General features: G+C 45.0%; 1 protein-coding gene across 4 annotated transcripts in view; it reads left to right on the plus strand.

Moving 5' to 3' along the window:
- The window catches only part of rad51b (RAD51 paralog B), a 435,778-nt gene extending 414,514 nt beyond the window's left edge, over positions 1-21,264 (plus strand). For all 4 annotated transcript variants that reach the window (XM_052029616.1, XM_052029633.1, XM_052029630.1 and 1 more), the window contains one exon: positions 20,464-21,264. In XM_052029616.1, coding sequence (XP_051885576.1) covers positions 20,464-20,591 — 128 coding nt within the window. In that variant the 3' untranslated portion in view covers positions 20,592-21,264. The remainder of the gene's footprint in view (positions 1-20,463) is intronic.
- Positions 21,265-22,716: the final 1,452 nt, after the last annotated feature.

Genomic DNA, 22,716 nt, shown 5'->3' on the forward strand with positions numbered 1-22,716 from the left:
TGTTTCCAGCTCATCATCACAGGCAGGTTTATACCAGTAATACTTTACTTTAATACCTCTTTAGACCTCTTTAACAGCTCTACCCCGACACCAGTGTAGACTGTGTCCTTACTCCAGCAGCAACATGTGCTGTATCTGATACCAAGACCTGATGCTGATCCTGATCCTTGCACACGGTCCAGAACTTGTCCATTACGCCCTGGGCAACTTCTGTGATTCCAGAATGAATCTGCACAGGTCCTCCCCAGGTTATGAACACCCGACTTATGTACAGCCTGTACATACAACCGAGTGTTTTGGGAAACAGGAGGGATGGATTTGCCGGCTGCTGTGGGGCTGCAGGCATCTTTTGCAGTTCACTGGGTTGGAACCCTGTCGTAACATGGGGACGACCTGCTGCTTTTACTGAGATCTACTGCAGGGCATTGGGTGGGGATGGGGTTGGTTTCTCTCTCCCATTTGGCTGCCTGCCTTTCCACCAGCTTGTACTCATTCAACAATTAGACAGGTTGAAAATACAAACTGGAAATGTTGGAAACACTCAGCAAGTCAAGCAGCATCTGTAGAAAGGGAAACAATTAAAAGTTTGGGCAGAACACCCTTTGTCAGAGCGTATTTGCTTCTGCATAAGTGAGTAACAGATACAATTAATCTCACAAGCAATAAAATCTTAGTATTCATCAGATAAAGCTCCATTGTGGCACAAGTGAATAAGAGAAAGGATGAATGATAGATACGATTAATAACAACCACATTAAAATATTGGACTAAAAGGTGAGAATATTTCTTATTCCTCTTGCTGACATCTTCTCTCTTGGGAAGATGTTGACTCCTGGTTTAGGATCAGTTTTGCATCCTCCAGGTCTGGCCATTCTGTATGAAGACAGTAAACAGCATTATTGGTCTTGGTTTATTATTGTCAAATGTACCGAGGTACAGTGAAAAACTTAGTTTTGCAAGCCGTCCATACAGATCATGTTAAAAACGTAAGTACTTTGAGGTAGTACAAGGGAAAAGCAGTAACAGAATGCAGAATGAAGTGTTGCAGTTACAGTTACAGAGAAAATGCAATGCAGGTAGACAATAAGGTGCAAGGGCCGTGACGAGGTAGATTGTAAGGTCAAGAGTTCATCTTCAGCGTACAAGGGGGCTGTTCAAGAGTCTTATTACAGCAGGATAGAAGCTGTACATGCTTTCAGGCTTTTGTATCTTCTGCCCAATGGAAGGGGGGGGGAGAAGAGAGAATGTCCAGGGTGGGAGGGGTCTTTGATTATGTTGGCTGCTTTACCGAGGCAGCGAGAAGTGTAGACAGAGTCCATGGAGGGGACACTGTTTTTTGTGATGTGCTGACCTGTGTCCACAACTTTCTGCAGTTTCTTGCGGTCTTGGGCAGAGCAGTTGCCATACCAAGCTGTGATGCATCTGGATAGGATGCTTTCAATTGTACATCTATAAAAATTGATGAGGGTCAATGGGAACATGCTGAATTTCCTTATCCTTCTAAGGAAGTAGAGGCACTGGTGTGCTTTCTTGGCCATGGTGTCTATGTAGTTGGACTACAACAAGCTATTGGTGATATTTACCCCTCGGAACTTGAAGCTCTCAACCACCTCTACTTCAGCACCATTGATACAAACAGGCATGTACTCTGCCGCGCTTTCTTCAAAACAAACCAGTTATTTTGTTTTTCTGACACTGAGGGAATGGTTGTTGTCATGACACCATGTCACTAGGCTCTCTATCTTCTTCCTGTACTCCAACTCGACTTTATTTAAGACGAGGCATAAGGCTGCATGCTTCTGGTTGGAAGGGTGAAGAGCCTACTTCTACATGTTAAACCTGAACGCGAGCCAGTGATTATGTGCATCATTCCATCAGAGGCTACTGATCAGTGCCATCTTCTGATCCATCTTCCTACATGTCAGTCGTGGTGCCCAAGAGCTGTTTCAGGAGTCAACAAATCAACAGCCTCAGACTTCGTTCACACATAAAGTTCAGGACCTTTACTTTTCCTCGTATGGCCCCTTGGGATGATGCTTCGGGCACTGCTCTGCAGCAGCTGTCCCTCAATCTACTTTGTTGTTTTCAGAGCAAACTGATCCCATGGGACCAGCGACAGACCAGAAATCCTGAAATAAGGAAAGTGCCCCATCAACTGGAGGTTTTGAAAGGGAGAGAGAGAAACAGAGTAAATGAAGCAGAGAGAGTGAGAAAGAAAGGGAGGCAGGGGTGGAGGCAAGGAAGGAAGAGCATCAACTGCTGAGAGGGCAAGTGTGTACAGGCAACCCCCCGCAATACAGGAGGGTTTCTAGAAAACCGTCCATAATGCAAACCCACATCTTCTGTGCATAGGTCAAGAAATGTGAGTTGAAAAAAATAAACTGTGTTTATTCATTTACTTTTTCCTTTCACCTAAATCTTTATTCCATATCCCGGATTTTTTGGTAGTAATTTTGAATTCAGTAATGACGAATTTCCATTAATCAAACTGTCTTAACATGGTGGTCACCTGAGAAAGCGAGAGCATTTGTGAATCGGACAGAGAAGCAATAAAAATTAAAATCAGTAACTCACATTTTTTGGGAGCACTATTGCCTTGAAATTATATTGGTAAAATGCTATTTGTGCCCGCTTTTATGCATTAGTGCAGAAGAGGTTTACCAGGATGCTGCCTGGATTAAAGGGCATGTGCTATGAGGAGAGGTTGGACAAACTTGGGTTGTTTTCTCTGGAGCAGCGGAGGCTGAGGGGAGACCTGACAGAAGGTTATAAGTTTATGAGAGGCATAGATGGAGTGGACAGATGGTATCTTTCTCCCAGGGTTGAAATGTCTACTACTAGAGGGCATGCATTTAAGGTGAGAGGGGGTAAATTCAAAGGAGATGGGTGGGGCATGTAGTGGGTGCCTGGAATGTGCTGCCAGGGGTGGTAGTGGAGGCAAATATGATAAAGACATTCAAGAGGCTGTTAGATAAGTACATGAATATGCAGAGAATGGAGGAATATGGACATTGTGTAGGCAGAAGGGATTAGTTTAGTTAGGTATTTAATTACTAGTTTAATTAGTTCGGCACAACGTCGTGGGCCGAAGGGCCTGTTCCTGTACTTTACTATAAGTCGCACAATAAAAACATTTTGTGCATATTTTGAATTGCTTATGCCCGTTTTTTCTGGAAGTCCCACTTATCAGGAAATTTCTTAACCCATAGCATTCCCAAGTTTAGAAATTTCTTGGTGACACTCGATTTGGCGAAATATATTGCCTGCTTGGTGCACCAAAAGTGGGTGAAATCTAATTTCTGTTCACAGGGATCCAAAATACCATCTGATGCGTGCATATTGTTGTGATATGCACCAGGCAGCATGCCAATGAAGGCATTAGCACACATTCAGCTAATGCTCACTGAAAGAATGTAGACTGGGCACGAATGTGACAAGACTCATTCACGGTGAATGGTCGGGACCTGGGGAGTGTTGTAGAACAGAGGGACCATGGAGTACAAGTACATAGGTCCCTGAAAGTGGCGTCACAGGTAGACAGGGTGGTGAAGAAGGCATTTGGCACGCTGGCCTTCATCAGTCAGGGCACTAAGTACAGGAATTGGGACGTTTCGTTGCAGTTGTACAAGATGTTGGTGAGGCCACACCTGGTGTATTGTGTACAGATTTGGTCACCCTGTTATAGGAAAGACGTCATTAAGCTGGAAGGAGTGCAAAGAAGACATGAGAATGTTGCCAAGACTCGAGGACCTGAGTTAGAATTTGTCCTTATTCATTGGAGCGTAGGAGACTGAGGGGTGACCTTATAGAAATTATGAGGGGCATAGATAGGATGAATGCACACAGTGTTTTTCGCAGGGAAAGGGAATCAAAAACTAGAGGGCATAGGCTTAAGGTGAGAGGGGAAAGGTTTAAAAGGGACATGAGTGACAACTTCTTCACACAGAGGGTGGTGGTTTAAAAGACATTTGGACAGGTACGTGGTGACTGAGGAAGTGGTTGAGGCAGGTACAATATCAATGTTTAAAAGACACTGGGGCAGGTACATGGATAAGAAAGGTTTAGAGGGATGTGGGCCAAACGTGGACAAATGGGACTAGCATGGATGGGCATCTTGGTCAGCATAGACGAGTTGGGCCGAAGGGCCTGTTTCCATGCTGTGTGACTCAATAGCAATCAGTGTGCAATGCTGTTACAACTCCAGCTTGTGGAGCTCAATGTTCCAACTGCCACCCACTCTAAACCTCACACAGATGGAGATGCATCCAGCAGCAGCAAGGACCTCCCACCAGCATATATTTAAAAGGAACACTTATTAACCAGGCTCCATGTTGGTTGTTTTCTCATTGTTGCTGCCATTCTACAAATGCTTGGTGCATTTTATTTCAAGCTCAGAAGTGTACAGGGAGTAACATTGCAGAGCTGAAGGGCTTTTAACCAACTGGACTTCTACACAAGCCCTCTTAGTCATGGGTGTTTTGATAGCCATTTCCTTATGACTGGATTGCAAGAGGGAGGAGGAGAGGAGGAACCCATTCCAGGGTGTCCTGAAACTCATTGGGAAGTGATGTGTGAGATATCTAGAACATGGAACACGGAACAGTACAGCATAGGAACAGGCCCTTCGGCCCACGATGTCTGCACCAAACACAATACCAAATTAAACTAAATCTCCAAGTGCCTCTTAAACACCAATATTGTATCTGCTTCCACTACTACCCCTGGCATCCTGTTCCAGGCACCCAGCACTCCCTGTCTAAAAAAACTTGCCCCACACATCTCCTTTAAACTTTCCCCCTCCCATAGAGTCATACAGCACAGATACAGACCCTTCAGCCCAACTGGTCCATGCCGACCAAGATGCCCCATCCAAGCTAGTCCCATTTGCCAGTGTTTGGCCCATAACCGTCTAAACCTTTCCAATCCATGTACCTGTCCAACCATCTTTTAAAAGTTGTTATTGTACCTGCCTCAACCACTTCCTGTGGCAGCTCATTCTACATAGATCCCACCCTTTGTATAAAAAGGTTGCCCCTCATGTTCCTCTTAAATCTTTCCTCTCTCACCTTAAACCTATGCCCTCTAGTCCTTGATACTCCAACTCTGGGAAATAGACTGAGTGCATTCACCCTATCTATGCCACTCATGATTTTATACACCTCTATAAGATCACCTCTCAGTATCCTATGCTCTAAGGAATAAAGTCCTAGCCTGTCCAACCTCTTCCCATAACTCAGTCCCTCAAGTCCTGGCAGCATCCTTGTAAATCTTTTCCGCACTCTTTCTAGTTTACTAGCATCTTTCATATAGCAGGGTGACCGAAACTGAACACAATACTCCAAGTGCAGCCTCACCAGCATCCTATACAACCACAACATGACCTCAGGACATTATATTCAATGTCCTGATTCATGAAGGTCAGCATGCCAAAAGCCGCCTTCACCACCCTGTCTACCTGTGACTTCACTTTCAATGAACCATATACTTGTACTCCAAGGTCCCTCTGTTCTCCAACACTCCCCAGGGCCCTGTGAAAGTCCTACCAGGATTTGACTTTCCAAAATGGAACACCTCGCACTTATCCGAATTAAACACCATTTGCCATTCCTCAGCTCACTTACTCAGCTGATCAAGATCCCCCTGTAATTTTTGAAAACCTTCATTGTCCACTATACCACCTATTTTAGTGTCATCTGCAAACTTACTAGCCATGCCTTGTATATTCTCGTCCAAATTGTTGATAAAGATAACAAACAACAATGGGCCCAGCACCGACCCCTGAGGCACACCACTATCACGGGCCTCGAGTCCGACAAACAACTTTCCATCGTCACCATCTGCTTTCTATCATCAAGCCAATTGTGCATCCAATTAGCCAGCTATCCCTGGATTCCATGCAATCTAACCTTCCAGAGCAGCCTATCATGTGGAATCTTATCAAAGGCCTTACTGAAGTCCATATGAACCACGTCTACTGCCCAGCCCTCATCAACTTTCTCGGTCACCTCATCAAAAAACTCAATCAAGTTTGTAAGACATGATCTCCCATGCACAAAGCCATTCTGACTACCCCTAATCAACTCCTGTCTTTCCAGATGCACGTATATCTTATCCTTCAAAATCCTCTCCAATAACTTACCTACCACAGATGTTAGACTTACTGGCCTATAATTCCCAGGTTTTTCTTTGCCACCCTTCTTAAATAAAGGCACAACATTCACAATCGTCCAGTCTACCGGCACCTGACCCCTGGCTAATGATGATGCAAGTATCTCAGCCAGAGCTCCTGCAATTTCTTCCCTAGCTGCCCACAGTATTCTTAGTCACCTTAAATACATGCCCTCTAGTGTTTAACATTTCTACCCTGGGAAAAAAGATTCAGACTGACTACCCTATCTATGCCCCTCATAATTTAATAACCCTATCAGGTCTTCCCTCAGCCTCCAACACTCCAGAGAAAACAACCCATGTTTGTCCAACTTCTCCTTATAGCTCATACCCTGTAATCCAAGCAGCATTGTGGTAAACCTTTTCTGTACTCTTTCCAAAGCCTCCACATCCTTCATATAATGGGGTGACCAAAACTGCACACAATACTCCAAATGTGGCCGAACCAAAGTTTTATATAGCTCCAATATGAATTCCTTGTTCTTACACTCATTGCCCTGACCAATGAATGCCTTATGCCATCTTTACCACCCTATCTACTTGAGTGGCCACTTTCAGTGAGCTGTGGACTTGGACCCCAAGATCCCTCTGTATATTAATGCTATTAAGGGTCTTGCCATTAACAGTGTACATTTGACCTTCCAAGTGCAACACCTCACACTTGGCTGGATTAAACTCCATCTACCATTTCTTCGTCTATATCTGTAAGTGATCTATATTCTGCTGTATCCTTTGACAACCTTCTTCAGTGTCCACAACTCCACAAGTCTTTGTGGCATCTGCAAACTTACTAACCCACCCATCTACATTTTCATCTGTCATTTATTTTTTATATATATATGTGTGTGTGTGTGTGTGTGTGTGTGTGTGTGTGTGTGTGTGTGTGTGTGTGTATATATATATATATCTCACAAGCAGCAGAGGTCCCAGCACTGATCCCTGCGGAACCACTGTCACGGATCTTTAGCCAGGATAACACCCTTCCACCACTACCCTCTGTCTTCTATGGACAAGCTTCAGTAAATTTGTCCTCTCTAAAGTCTACCACCTAATATGACTACATTATCACTGGTGTCAACATCACAGCAGGCACGAATCTTCATGAGTCAAGCTCCTTCCACCTTGGAACTGGAAGTATTTGCTGTATCTTGCAGCTTGCTGCCCATTGTAGACTGAGATCCTCACTTGCCAAAGTATAGCAGGCAGGGTAAGCACATGGCTTTGTATGGATTGAAGCTTCCCATGATGCATGGTGCCAACACTCCATAGAAATCAACCAGAAACTAAACAACAGTTGACAATCCCAATAAGTCAAGCAGCTGTGTGTGGGACTTAGTGATTTCTTCCTGCTGCTTAAATACTTGATCCTCTGTGAATGTTAAACATATGGCATTTGCTGCATCATTGAGGTTCTCATGGGGAGCCCAAGCATTAAGTCAGCACTACACACTGAATGATGTCATGATCTGCTCGCTTTGCATAGTTCCAGAGGACAGGAGCGTGGCACGCCTTCCTCATCTGGCTGTCCAACTTGGACTACACCAAATTTGCACCTGTAGCACCCAGACAGTAGGACCCTGTAGGCAAACCTTTTGATCAATCAATCCCTCTCCCTCTCTCCCTCTCTCTCTCTCCCTCACTCTCCCAAACATGGATAGCCTGGGGCTGAATTTGATAGCTCTCAAAAACAGACACGGGGATCATGGTGCACTTGTTGCTGTCAACGCAGTCATCCTCGTATTGCTTGCTAAACACTTTGATTGCAGCCTGAGTGGCTGTAGGCCAGTACTGTGGGTGTCCAGCATCCTGGAAAGCCAACCTGCATCTCTTAACACCTCTTGACAGGTATGCCCACTGTGGCACAGCAAGGGCTGGAAATAGTTTTGGAAATCATCTTGATGTGCTAGCCTGGCCACTAATGCAAATATAAAAACTAACATGAAGAAAAACATTTCAAATCAAACCACTGTAAGTAATTAATTACCCTAGATGGCTGTGTTCAGTGTACATTTACCTACCATCACGGTACCCCAGCTTGGTTGCCGGAAGGCCGATATGCAGTTGAGCAGGCTACAGACGGCTTTGAGGGTCAGTGCTGGACATACCTTTGGACCGCATCGATGTACCATCTGCAACCACAGCCTGGCCTGGCAGCCAACACTGAGAGAGCAGAAGTGGAGCGCCACCAAGGTGGGGAGCTGCAGGTATATGCTCCAAGGAGCCCCCGGCACTCCTTCAGGAAGCTGCCTCAGCATACCCCCCTAATACATTAGACTTCATACACTTTGAAAGGTGCTGTGAATGCTGGTATCTAGAACCACTGTGGTGGCAGTCTCAACGTATACTGCAGCATTGTGAAGTCGACTGGCTTCTTGTTCTGCAGTGGGAACAGAGACTGGCCTTCAGGTTGTGACTGGCTCCTCAGGTGGGGTGATGCCCACTACTTCCTGCTGGAAGGGATGCCTCCAGCCTCCGCACAGTACAACCTGCCATGGTGTTCCAGCGCACCAGTTTTTAAAGACGCACCACAGAGAGCATCCTATCTGGATGCATCACACTTTGGTATGGCAACTGCTCTGCCCAAGACCGCAAGAAATTGCAGAGAGTTGTGAACACATCACAGAAACCAGCCTCCCCTCCATGGACGCTGTCTACACTTCTCGCTGCCTCGGTAAAGCAGCCAACATAATCAAAGACCCCTCCCACCCCAGACATTCTCTCTTCTCCCCCCTCCCATCGGGCAAAAGATACAAAAGCCTGAAACCACATAGCATCAGGTTTAAGGACACCTTCTATCCTGCTGCTATAAGACTATTGAATGGTCCCTTTGTGCAAGAAGATGGACTCTTGACCTCACAATCTACTTCGTCATGGCCTTGCACCTTATTGGTTGCCTGCACTGCACTTTCTCTGTAACTGTAACACTATATTCTGTGTTCTGTTATTGCTTTTTCCTTGTACTACCTCAAGGCACTGATGTGATGAAATGATCTGTATGAATGGCATGCAAAACAAAGTTTTTCACTGTATCTTGGTACATATGACAATAATAAACCAATTTACCAATTTACATTGTTTGCACGTTCTCCAAATTGTTCAACCTTGATAAACGCATCAGTCAAACACATGGAGCAATATTTACTCTTGTTGAACAAGTTGGAACACTGTTGGTGCCAGTTGCAATAAACTGGCAGGGCCAGGCTGCAATGCTTTGCCCTGCCTCAGTGAAGAGAATATTATTAAAGCAACCATCACAGAGGCCTTGGCTGAGACCACTCACCAAAGACCAGGCCCACTGATTCAACTGCTGAGAAAAGTTGTTGAAGTGCTGGCACAGGAGAGCGGCTGTGGTTTCACGGAGCCTGGATCTGTTAGGATGGCAGCGTTTGTGGTCAACAGGATCTTGCTGACATCCAACTGGTTCATCATAAGTTAGCTTGGTGCATAATACAGTAATTGTGTATTGGTACTGAGCTCAGGGACATCAGCTAAGAGATTTGCACTGTCCGGACTACTGATAAGCTCCCCAATTGTTGGAGCAGCCTTCATCCTCGCAAGTGGATGTCTATTTCATTGCTGTCCTCACTGGAACCTTGCTAAAATTCAAGTGTGATTTTCATGGTTGGGTGTACAAGTACGGTTTTGAATGTCGGGCTTTTGTTCTGGCATCGTGGTGAAGATGATGTTGAAATGATCAGGAACAGTGAAAGAGCAAGCTGGGAAGTGGAATGAGGAATTGGGCTTGTGGTGATTGAAGGTACAGCCCTATGAGTAATAGAATTATACAGCGCAGAATCAGGCCCTTTGGCCCAACTGGTCCATGCTGACCAAGATGCCCCAACCAAGCTAGTCCCATTTGCCAGCGTTTGGCCCATAACCTTCTTAATCTTTCCAATCCATATACCTGTCCAAATGTCTTTTAAAAATTGTTATTGTACCTGCCTCAACCTCTTCCTCTGGCAGCTCATTGCACATATATATAGCCCTTTGTGGAAAAAAAGTTGCCCCTTAAATTCCTATTAAATCTTCCCCCTCTCACCATAAACCTATGCCCTCTAGTTTTTGATTCCCCAGCCCTGGGAAAAAGACTGAGTACATTCACCCTATCTATGCCCCTCATGATTTTATACATCTCTGTAAGATCACCTCATAGTCTCCTATGCTCCAAGGAATAAAGTCCTAGCCTGTCCAACCTCTCCCTATAACTCAGCCCTACAAGTCCTAGCAACATCCTTGTAAATCTTTTCTGCACTCTTTCCAGTTTAATAACATGTTTCCTATAGCAGGGCAATCAAAACTGAACACAATACTCCAAGTGGTTCCCATGTTTCCCGTAAAGAACGGGACACCTCACTTCCCACACCTCCATCTTGTGCTCTGCAGTAGATTGCAAGCCAAGAGCTCACATGATTGCTGGGTTGTACTGCCTGCAACAGGCCACAGATCTGGAAACCTGTACCACAAAGCTGCCCCCAATTCAGTTGAGGCAGTGGAAGCTTTGCTTCAGTGCACTAACAATCCCACTAAGGCCGTGGGCTGTCTTTAAATGTGTGCTCTGCTCTCGTGTGTGTGGGTTTCGCAGTGGAGTTGAGGGCCAAGTGATGAAAGTGTCAGTGATTACCTCCCAGTAGATTTCCTTTGATGGAAGTTGCAGGACACAGCAGACTTGGTGCAAAAATCAGAAGCACTGTGACTGCCACCTGGATGCCATGCAGTGACTATTTGTGATGCTCGAGGTACAGTCACAGAGCAGCTGCACAGTCAGGAAATGGAAACCCTTCCCTCGCTCTTCTGGAACACACGGTAATGAGATGTGAATGCAGTCAGCCGCAGCCTCCACCATCAGGAAGCCAGTGACTTCACAAACTTGCCTGCTTCCCTCCACTGAAGGAGAAGACAATCCGTTCCACTCTCCAGGAGAATAGTGTCCATAGCCCCTGCTATTGCATTGCAGGGATACCCTGCTCCAGTCTGAAAGAACCCTGAAATACAAAAATTGATGGCCTTCCTGATCTTTGCAATGTCACTCTTGAGCCCATAATGCAGCTCACATTCCACTGCTATAAAGAAGGAATACTGTAATATCAGAGGCACCATCTTTCTGACGAGTTATTAGATCAAGGTTCTCACTGTCCTTTGAGATGGACATTAAAGATGCTGCAACACTATTTGAAGAAGAATGAGGCCCTGACCAACATCCATCCCTCAATCAAGCCAGATTTAACCTCTAATGTCATTTACGGGTTTGTTGTGTGCTGCCACAGATTTACAGCAGTGACCATACTTTGAAAGTAATGAACTGTATGTGAGGCAGGTGTGGATGGTGCTATATAAATGCAATTCTGCATTTCATATATTTTCTACGTTTTTGCCCATTCCTAGTTGTCCCAAGGCGATGGTAGAAATGTGCTGTCTTCCTGCACTGCTGCAGTCCCTGGACTGAAGGTATTCCTACAGTGCCATTTGGTAGAGGCTTCCTGAATGTCAGAAGCGATGGTATATTATCAGTATGTGTGACCAGGTGTTCCCATGATATTGCTGCAGTTGATCTTCCAGACTTTGGAGGTAACAGAGGAGGAAGAGAGTACTAAAGTTAGTTAATGCACAATACAGCGATATGGTATTGAGTTCAGGGACATCAGCGAAGAGACTTGCACTGTCCAGACCGATGATAAGCTTCCTGACTGTTGTTGGAGCAGCCTTCAACCTCACAAGTGGATGTCTGTTTCATTGCTGTCTTCACTGGAACGTTGCTAAAATTCAGCTGGGAAATTCCACGATCTTGACCCAGTGAAGACACGGCTGAATACAAGGCGTGCAGCCAAGCATTGGCTAGGTGTAGTCACAGCCTCTGTCACTTCCTACTCCTCAGCACAGCAGGTCAACTGATGGAGCACCTTCCATGTGTTTATTCACGAGGCCATTGTTGAGTGTTTCGCTTTGATTGCTCATCTCTGAAGAGAAATGGCTCGATCTCGCTAACAGAAAAATGATTTGTCACTCAACCCAACCGTTTGAAGTAAAGAGAGCTTTGTTCAAAGTGCCTGTGCCATAAACAAAAGCTTGAGTCAACGCAATCTGAGTTAAAGGCTCCACAAAGTTTCACTCTGCAGTGCTTCATATTTTGTGTGAGGGCCAACTGATATTTGTGAGGATGAAGAGGGTTGGAATTTCTCAATCAGGGAGAGAAAGTTTGACTAATATGTGTTTATGAAGCTTAATGGAAAAGGAAGGGTCTGTATACAGGGGACTGGGGGAGGGGGAACAAGGGCATGTAGTCTCGAACTGTTTGCTCTGTTATTGCGGGCTCTCCAGGATTTACAGCCTGTGCTGCTCAGTGACTTTTGAAAAATTGCCACGTGATAGTTTTTCTTCCAGAAGTGTAAACAAGGGGTGGGAGACCGGAAGCCAGGAGGAATCAGCCTTAGTTACACATCTGGGCTCCTGTTGAACAAATCTCCAAAAATCTGCTGGTTTAAGTTACAACAATTTCCAAAGGAAGCATCACTGCTGCTTTGAAATACCCTGTCAACAAATCTCTGACAGCCTTCATCCTTGCCAACTTTCTCCTCTCCTGTAGCCCAGCTTCAGCAAGGCTTCACTCACTTTCTTGTTCTGTTTATTGTTTGCATGATGAGAGTCAGCAGTATGTACTGTCACACACATTGGCAGGCAATCTGGCCGTGCCTCAGTTTAATATCTTGCATCTGGTTTTCAATCCCTCCAATGCCCTTCCCAATATTGGTAACATTTTGCTGTCCTACAATCCCCTGCAATCTCTGCACTCTTCCCATTCTAGCCTGATGTCAGCCCCTGATTTTTACTACTTTCACCTTCGGTGGCTGTTTTGTCAGCTTCCTGGGCTTTGAGCTCCTCAATTGTCTCCCCCATCACCTCTCTCCCTCATCCTCCTTTGTCCCTACTTTAAAAAAAAGTCTGTTACCAAGTATTTCCTGATACCCAATGTCAAAATTAATCTGATAACATTCCTGGATGCTGCCTTTACATTTTACTTTACAATCACGAGTTAGTAACTAGTAGAGCTGCTGCCTCAGAGCTCCAGAAACCCGGCTTTGATCCTGACCTCTGGTGCTGTCTATGTGGAGTTTGCACGTCGGGGGATTGATTTCCTCCCACATCCCAATGTGGTGTAGATTTTTAGGTTAATTGGCCACAGTAAATTGCCCCTACTGTGTATTTGAGTGATAGGATCTCGGGGGAGGTAATGGGACTGTAAGGAGAATAAAAATGGGATTAGTGTTGATGGCTGCTTGATGGTTGGCACAGACGTGGTGGGCCGAAAGGCCTGTTTCCTTGCTGTACGACTGAAAGAGTCTGTACAGCTCCACAATCCTGCCCACTGCCAATATATTCACATAATCATAGGATGACCAATCAGAGCAAACCCCTAACTACTCCAATTTCCTGCTTCTCATATCCTCTGGTATAACCTGTGGGCACTGAGGTCAGTCCTTGGACCCAAAGCGCCTTTCTTCACCCTCAACCTTCTCCCCCAAATACCCACCACCCCCATACCTCCTTTCCACAAACGTGAACATGCACAGGGCTTCTCAGATGTAACAATGTTATCTGCTATCCACTGTATCCTGAGAAGTATGTAAAATTATGAGAGGCATAGATTGGGTAGATAACAGAGACTTTTTCCCAGGATGGAAATGTCAAATACTAGAAGGCATAACTTAAAGGTGAGAGGGGGAAAGTTTAAGGGAGATGTACAAGACTTTTTTTGTACACAGAGAGTGTAGGTGTCTGGAACTTGCTGCCGGGGAGGTGATAGAAGCAGATAATGATGACAATGTTTAAGAGGCATTTAAGCAGACCCTGAGCAGGCAGGGAATGGAGGGATACGGACCATGTGCAGGCAGATGTGATTAGATGAGATTGGGTTCATGGTTGGCGCAGACCTGGTGGGCTGAAGGGCCTGTTCCTGTGCTCCACTGTTCTATGGTCTGTTGCTTCCATTTGAAAGACGGCACCTCCCTACAGTACGGAAGTGGTGGACAGAAGGGTCAGCCGAAATTAATGCTCATGCCTTTTGAAAACACGGCTTTCTGTCTTGCTGACTCATTTGCGGATAGTGCATCACAGCTGACACTGCAATACCGAGTGCCCTTATAGAACTCAGTAACAGGAGCAGATCTCCAAATCACTCTCCACAGAGAGTGCACTCCCAGGCTTAGGGGTTTCTCTAGCCAGAAAGACATTGGTTGTCTCAGTCTTAAGTATGAAAAGCTGCACAACCCGTGCTGCAGAACTAGCTGCACCTCCAGCCAAGTCATTCCAGTCCATTTACAACACCAACATCTACCTGACAATGCTGAAAGCTGCCCAGGTATGTCCTGTTCACACAAAAAAGAACAGGACAAATCCAATCTGGTTAATCAGCGCCCAATCAGGAAGATGCCAGTGATAGTGCTATCAAGCAGCACTTACGAAAACCTGCCTGCCGACGCCCAGTTTGGGTTTCGCCGGAACCACTAAGCTCCAGACCTCACCACAGCCTTTGTCCAAACATGGATTAGAGGGGTGGATTCCGGAGGTGAGGTGAGAGTAACTGCCCTTGACATCTGACCAAATGTGGATTCAAGGTGCCCTGGTAAAACTGAAGTCAGTGGGCAGCAGTGGGAAAGCACACCAGAGGTTGGAGCCATACCTTGCACAAAGGAAGATGGCTGTGTTGTTGGAGATCAGAATCGGGTTTATTATCACTGACATATGTTGTGAAATGTGTTGTTTTGTGGCAGCAGCATAGTGCAAAGACATAAAATTACTATAAGTCACAAAAATAAATAAATAGTGCAAAAGAGGAATCATGGACCATTCAGAAATCTGATGGCGGAGGAGAAAAAGCTGTTCCTAAAATGGTGAGTGTGGGTCTTCAGGCTCCTGTACCTCCTCCCTGATGGTAGTAACGTGAGGAGGCATATCCTGGATGGTGAGGGTCCTTAATGATGGATGCCTCCTTCTTGAGGCAGCACCTCTTGAAGATGTCCTCCATGGCAGGAAGGGTTCTATCCATGGAGGAGCTAGCTAAGTCTACAACCCTCTGCAGCCTCTTGCGACCCTGCACATTGGAGCCTCCATACCAGGCGGTGATGCAACCAGTCAATCATCCCATTTCTGGGACAGACTGAAGGAGTTCCTCAGGGTGGTGTCTGAGGCTCAACCACCTTCAGCTGCTTCATTCCTTCTTTCCATCATAAGGTCAGAAGTAGGGATGCTTGCTGACGGTTACATGATGTTCAATTTCATTTGCAGCTCCTCAGCAAATGAAGCAGCCCATACCTGCATGCAGCAAGATCTGGACAATGTTCAAGCATGGCCTGACAAGCATGAAGCAACATTTGTGCCACAGAAGTGCCAGGCAATGGCCATCTCCAACAAGAGAGAGTCCAACCACCCACCCTTGACATTACCATCACCGAGTCCCCACTATTAGTATCCTGGAGAGTGGGGGAGGGGGTTACCACGAACCAAAAATTCAATGGACCATTCATAGAAATATCATGGTTACAAGAGCAGGTTAGAGGCTGTGTATCCTGCAGAGAGTGACTCACCTCCTGACACCCCAAGGCCTTTCCATCATGTACAAAGCACAAATCTGGAGAATAATGAAATACACTCAACTTGGATGAGTGCAGTGCCAGCATCTATTGAGAAGGGCAACACCTTCCAGGACAAGGCAGCCTTTTTGATTGGCTCATCGTCCACCACTCTAAACATCCATTCTCTGTACCACCAGTGCACAGTGGCTAGATGTATAACATCTACAAAATACTCAGGCTAATCTGGCAGCGTCCCAAACTGGTGATCCCTACCACCAAGAAGGGTAAATGAAGCATGTACATAACATCACAGGTTGTCCTCCAAGTCGTATCCTGACTTGGGAATATATCATCTGTCCTTTCATCACTGGGTCTACATCCTCCCCAGAAGCAATGTGGGATCACCTACACAAGCAACTTTTCAAAGGCAATCGTGGATGAACAATAAATGTTGGCTGTGAACAATGTCACCCTTTTTTGTCCTGTATCTTGACAGAAGATATCAGTCATCTTCCCCTCATTCACAGCATAAACGGTAGTGCAGCGGTTAGAGCAAAGCTATTACAGCGCCAGGAACCCGGGTTCAATTCCAGACACCGTCTGTAAGGAGTTTGTACGTTCTCCCTGTGTCTGCATGGGTTTCCTCCGGGTGCTCTGGTTTCCTCCTACATTCCAAAGACATGTGGTTTAGGAAGTTGTGGGGATGCTATGTTGGCGCCAGAAGCGTGGCGACACTTGCGGGCTGCCCCCAGGACACTCTAGGCAAAAGATGCATTTCACTGTGTGTTTCGATGTACATGTGACTAATAAAGATATCTTATCTTATAATTAAGGCAAATGTTGGATACCAGAAAGTTTAAACAATATCTTTGAAACTCGTCTGCCCATGACAACAATGCCAAACTATCTAGAGATTTTCAGGTGCAGGAATATCAGACTGGGAGCTCTTACTGTGTTATCTTTGCTCTGGGTAACTACTTGGAGTTCAGCTAAAGGAGCTGACAAAAACTAAGGCTATTAATCCCTGCTGAATCACTTAGCTCCCGGTGTAGGACAACAATGAGAGTGGTCAAGGAAAAGCACAAACTGACCTTCATACGTGCAATATGTGTACTTTATCAAAAGCCTTTTGAAAATTCCAAGATATATGATCTACTCTATTTTCTGTTGCTTTGAAGATATTAATATGATTGGTCAAGCATGATCTTTCCTTTCGAAATCTATGCTGAGGCATTATTATAATTTTGGTTTAAATGTGTTTGATAGGTTTCATTATCTTTCCTATCACAGATATTCAGCCAACTGGGTTATCGTCTCCTGGACTTGTGGTATCACCCATTTTCACTATTGCAGTTAGCTGTCCACCATTCCTCTGGCATAGAATAGTTTATTACTACTTTTAATTTTCATGCATGCAGTTCATTTGGTTCAGGGCTCTTATCACCCTGAACTTGATTGATTTGGTTTATCTGTTATTTCCTCCCTTTTTGTCTTATTCATCTTTATATCATTCTTGTTCTCTTCTCTTGTGACTGCCTTGTGACTGGGTAAATAGTAAGGGAACATATTCAGAAATTTATTTTCTACTGTTTCCAATACAAATTTTGATTCTTCTTTTATTATTTCTGTAGTTTTGTGATCTCCTTCTATAGTCTTTGGTAATTTCATAGTTCCTCTTTCCTGTTTTAGTTCTTACTCAACCACATTGTATTTGCTTTTGTCATTCTCTTATTTTGTATCCACACATACCTTCAGTTTCACTTTTACCCTCTATTATGTTCCTGGTGTTTTCTTATTAATCAGATTGTCCTTGTCTTTTAGAAGAATGTATTTCTCTTGAAGTTTGATTCATTTCAAATATTTTCCATTGGTGTTCTATCTTTGTCAATGTTGTTACCAGATTATCTTCCCTTGTTTTCTCTCCCTCAATACTAACTTGTTTACAATCTGCTGCTTTTGTTTTTGTCTTTGCCCTATAAATTATTTTGCGAAGACAAAATAAGGTACCTATTTGCCATTGGGTATTTACTGAGCAGTTTACGTGGGAGGCCAGTTTTGTTTCAGCTTTCAGAGAATTGGCAATGGAAGGCCCAAACACCAAACCTATCTTGATCAACAAGTTCAAGTTTACTGTCATAGGCATACATAGCCAGGGTATAAATAGCATGAAACTTAGCTTTAGCATCACGAGTTTAAAGCACAGAACAACTTCTAGACCTGAATGAAAATCACAGAGGCTGGAAATCTGAAATAAAAACAGAAGATGCGGGAAACGCTAAACAGGTTAGGCAGCATCTGTGGAGAGATGAATAGAGTTAATGTTTCAGGTCAATGACCCTTTATGAAAGTTCATTGCTCTGAAGCATTAAGTCTGTTTCTCTCTCCACAGATCGATGCCTGGCTTGCTGAATATTTCAAGCACTTTCAATTCCTAAGCCATTGATTTTACTTATAAGTTTGGCAACGCGTTTCTTTCCATTATTAGGTGGTCTATATAAAATACAAATAATCTGGTAAATTGTGTCCAGTCTTCTGTCTCAATCCGCGTGGGTTTTGATTCAGAATCAGATTTATTACCACTGACTTGGATGATGTGAAATTTGTTGTTTTGTGGCAGCAGTATAGTGCAAAGATTAAAAATTAATATAAAATTACAAAAATAAATAAATAGTGGAAACAAAGGAAAAGGAATAACTAGGTAGTGGTCATGGGTTCATGGACCATTCAGCAATCTGATGGCGGAGGGGAAGAAGCTGTTCCTAAATCGTTGAGTGCGGGTCTTCAGGCTCCTGTACCTCCTCCCCGATGGTAGTAACATGAAGAGGGCATGTCCCAGCTGGTGAGGGTCCTTAGTGATGGATGCCGCCTTCTTGAGGCATCAGCTCTTGAATATGTCCTCGATGGTGGGGAGGGTTGTGCCTGTGATGGAGGTGGCTGAGTCTACAACCCTCTGCAGCTTCTTGCAATCCTTGCATTGGATCCACCATACCAGGCTGTGATGCAACCAGTCAGAATGCTTTCCACTGCACATCCACAGAAATTTGTCTTTGGTGATATACCAAATCTCCTCAAACTCCTAACCTAGTAGAGCCACTGGTTGCCTTCTTCTTGATTGCATCAATGTGTTGGGCCCAGGATAGATCATCCGAGATGTTGATGCTCAGGAACTTGAAACTGCTCACCCTGTTGAATGCTATTCAATGTTAATATTATTATTGTCCTTTATTTCCATTGCCATTACTTTTCTGTAGTTAGAACAGATACTGACCCCAATCCATCTCCCTTTATTCATACACTAACTGTATAGAGTTCAAGTTAATTCATCATGATGGGGTGGCGGTGGAGGGGAGGGGGGTGGTTCCTCAGTATGTACTGTAACTGCTTACAATTCCTATTTCTCTGGCAGGGCAAGGGTTAATGAGTTAGATACACAGGGTTCCTGTTTCTTCACCAGATTGAGTGCTTGTCACTGTTAATGTTCTGAGTTCCTGTTTTGCAGCAAAGTTTAAATAGACTTTGGGGGAATGCCAAAAATGAGGTCATGCTTTTAACATTGGTGGCAAATGCGATTTGAGGCCCTGTGTTAATTGACTTTTAAAACTATGAATAGCTTTAAAAGTAAACATTTGATTAATTCAGAGCACGGATAGGGGATTGACTGAAAATTAACGTTCACATTCTTGAAGACCAGTCATTAAATAATTATGCAACAACTGCACAATGATTTAGATTCAGTCACAAGAGAACTGGCAATTTCCAGACTTTCGCTGAATCATACAGAATAGGTTTACATTTGATGGGGCGATTTGGTCATATCCTGACACCAGATAACATGGGAATGTAAACAAGATGCAATGCATATGCATAAAATGGTGTCACATCAACAAAACAATGGAACTGATTCCCAAATGTAAAAGGAATTCCATCTACCCCTCCATGCACCAAACCTCAGTAGACTTCAATCAACACACACCAACCTCAATGGGAGTCCATTTACCACGTCAACCTCAATGGAGTCCGATCATCCCCACACCAAAACTAAGTGGAGTCCAATCATCACACACCAAACCTCAATGGGAAATAAGAATCACATGCCAAACCTCAATAGAATCCAATCACCACACACAAAACCTAAATGGGAGTCCAATCATCACACACCAACCTTCAGGGAGAGTCTAGTCACCAGACACCAAACCTCAATGTGAGTTCAATCACCATGCACAAAACCTCAGTGAGTCCAATAACCATGCACCAAACCTCAGCAGAATCCAATCACTGCACACCAAACCTTAGTGGAATCCAATCACCACACACCAAACCTAAGTGGAATCCAATCACCATGCACCTAGCCTCAGTGGAATCCAATCACCACATACCAAACTTCAGTGAACTCCAATCACCATGCACCAAACCTCAGTGACATCCAGTCACTACATACCAAACCTCATTGGTGTCCATTCATTCCCTGGTACACCTTATTGTCTCTTCCAGCGCCTCTCTATCATTTGTTTAATGTGAAATCTACAACCATCTGCAGTATTCCTTCTGAGAACTGCTTCCTGATATGGAGTGTGAATTTAGCCTGGTCATTTTCTGTTTTTGAAGGACTTAAAGCTACTCAGTGCCATTAGGGCAGCTCTTCCAATATTGTGGCAGTGATAGTAGTGATGGGCTGCAATTCCGATAACTAGGCACTTGATTAACTTCTTCCCCTGCCTCTGTTCCCCAGGTAAAGATGACCGAAGCAGTTTGCTGAGCGAGGGTACAGACCCTGGACTTCAGCCTATCAGAGTTCGTAGCTCCATCGGCCACTGCTCTGGTGGGGACCTGTCAGTGCTACCTCAAGCCAAGCCCTGAGTAATGTGGGATCTGATCAACGTTTGCCCACTGTACTACTATTCTGATCGCCTGGATCGGGGAATGTTGATCCTCACCTGCTGATACTGAGGCTGAGGCCGCTTGCCAAATGGAGCACTGTTTGAAACGCGGAGAAATGATGGACGGGAATGCACTGAATTATTCATCGAGGAAGCCTTGTGATGACAGCACAGCGTTTGAAAGAACCAGCTTAGGAATCAAGTGTTGTGGTAAAATTCAGTGTGACGTGAATGAATCAGAGTAGCACCAGTGAAGAATTGCCCACAGCCAAATATGAGGCACATCCTTCTGCTAACTTTTATTCAGGACTCAAGCTCTGGGGGGTTGGGTTTTCCATTTTAAATAAATCTCAACACAACCATAATAATTCAGCCTGTGAATGCGTGCTAAAGCAATGAGGTTCATCCCCATTCTCACTAGGGCATGAGGGAGGCCACTGCACTTGTCTCTGAGAAAGGGCTGATGGTGTAGGGTGACGATTAAGGACCTGTTTAGTAACTCAGGTCAGAAGTTTTGTGAGGGATCAGGACAGGGCCACATTTTGATGTGCTTTCTGTGGAATAACCTGTTGATTCACTGCTCTCACAAGCAGGGAATGGTTACAGGAAGGTGTTAGGGGTGGTGGCTATCAGCGGCTTGTACCTCCGCAGGAATTTTCCCGACCTCCGTGACTCCACAGTGAGGCAAGTTAAACAGCACATAAGCACCCTTTTGGGGGGGCAGTTTGTGGTGGCCACTGTAAGGGCCACACTTTGGGGTGTGCACTTTCGATCACTCTAATCTCACCACACCCGCCTCACACCAGTGACATTCGCAATCTGCTTTGGCTAGAGGAACAGATGATGCCCAGTGTCAGATCGGATACATGGTCCTGGCACAGCATGAGATTCATAGAGAGACGCAGCAGAAAAGCAGACCCTTCGGCCCACTGACTCCATGCTGACCATCAAACTCCCATCTACACCAATTATTCCCATTTTTTAAAGTTCTGTCCACATTCCCATCAACTTTCCCCAGATTATACAACTCACCCACACACTAGGGGGCAATTTACAGTGGCTGATTTACCTACCAACCCGCACGTCTTTGGGATGTGGGAGGAAACCGGAGCACCTGGGGGAAACCCACATGGTCACAGGCAGAACGTGCAAACTCCACACAGACAGCACCCGAGATCAGGATTGAACCTGGGTCTCTGGAGTTGTGAGGCAGCGGCTCTACCTGCCTCACCACTGTGCTGTGCGGTGTTCAATCTTCGGTTGCTGCAGAGTCCTTTGGATGCTGAACAGCACCCAACATGATTTAGAACTGGGTGAGCTGCTGACCCACCTTAATTGGGAAGCGTATGCCCTTGGGCCAGCCTGTCTTTCAGTAGCTGCCCCTAGCTGAGAGAGGGCAGCTAATTCTGGGCTGATTATGGGATCAGCTATATCCAAATGATTACCACTGATTCCAGTGTTTTCACCAGCAAGAAACACTTCAAAAGGGGACCACATTCGTTTTCTCCCAGTTTCCCTGGGAAGTCCCAGAAGCTGGGCAAACCTAACACCATAACTCCATGGTCTGTGTGTTTGGGGGTGGAGGATTCAGTCTGGATTCCTGCCTTTAATTGCTCTCCTGAGACTATTGCTGGGAGACTGTATCCAGGAGTTAGCAGCTGTCTCAGACTTGGCAACAGCTTTCCACTTAACTTAAGATGAGCAGTGGAATCACACCAGTAACCCACTGTTGGACAGGCCTGTGCCATCATTCAGTTTGCTGTGGATTGTAATAACTGGGGACATTTTGTTCAGACTGTTCACACCTTTACAGGCCTCGGAGTCAGTTCACACAGTGGGTATACACTCAGATTCCTGTCGTGCGTATCGCCCTGCAGGTTGGTTTGCACTGTGGTTCTTCAGTCGCTAGGTCCTTGTGTTCCTTTTCAGCGATTCCCAAAATGACTTTCTCCAGGGATGACCCCCGACCAGGTTAACAACTGTGGTTAATCTCTGCTCTCGTTAAACCATCTCCTTCACTCCGGGGACTCCTGTGTTCACTGCTTTCCCCAGTAAAGTCATCAACATTTGCTTGCTAAATAAATATTAGTTTGGCATGAAAACCA

This window comes from Pristis pectinata, chromosome 1 (genome assembly GCF_009764475.1).
Source record: "Pristis pectinata isolate sPriPec2 chromosome 1, sPriPec2.1.pri, whole genome shotgun sequence".
Classification (NCBI taxonomy): Eukaryota; Metazoa; Chordata; class Chondrichthyes; order Rhinopristiformes; family Pristidae; genus Pristis; species Pristis pectinata.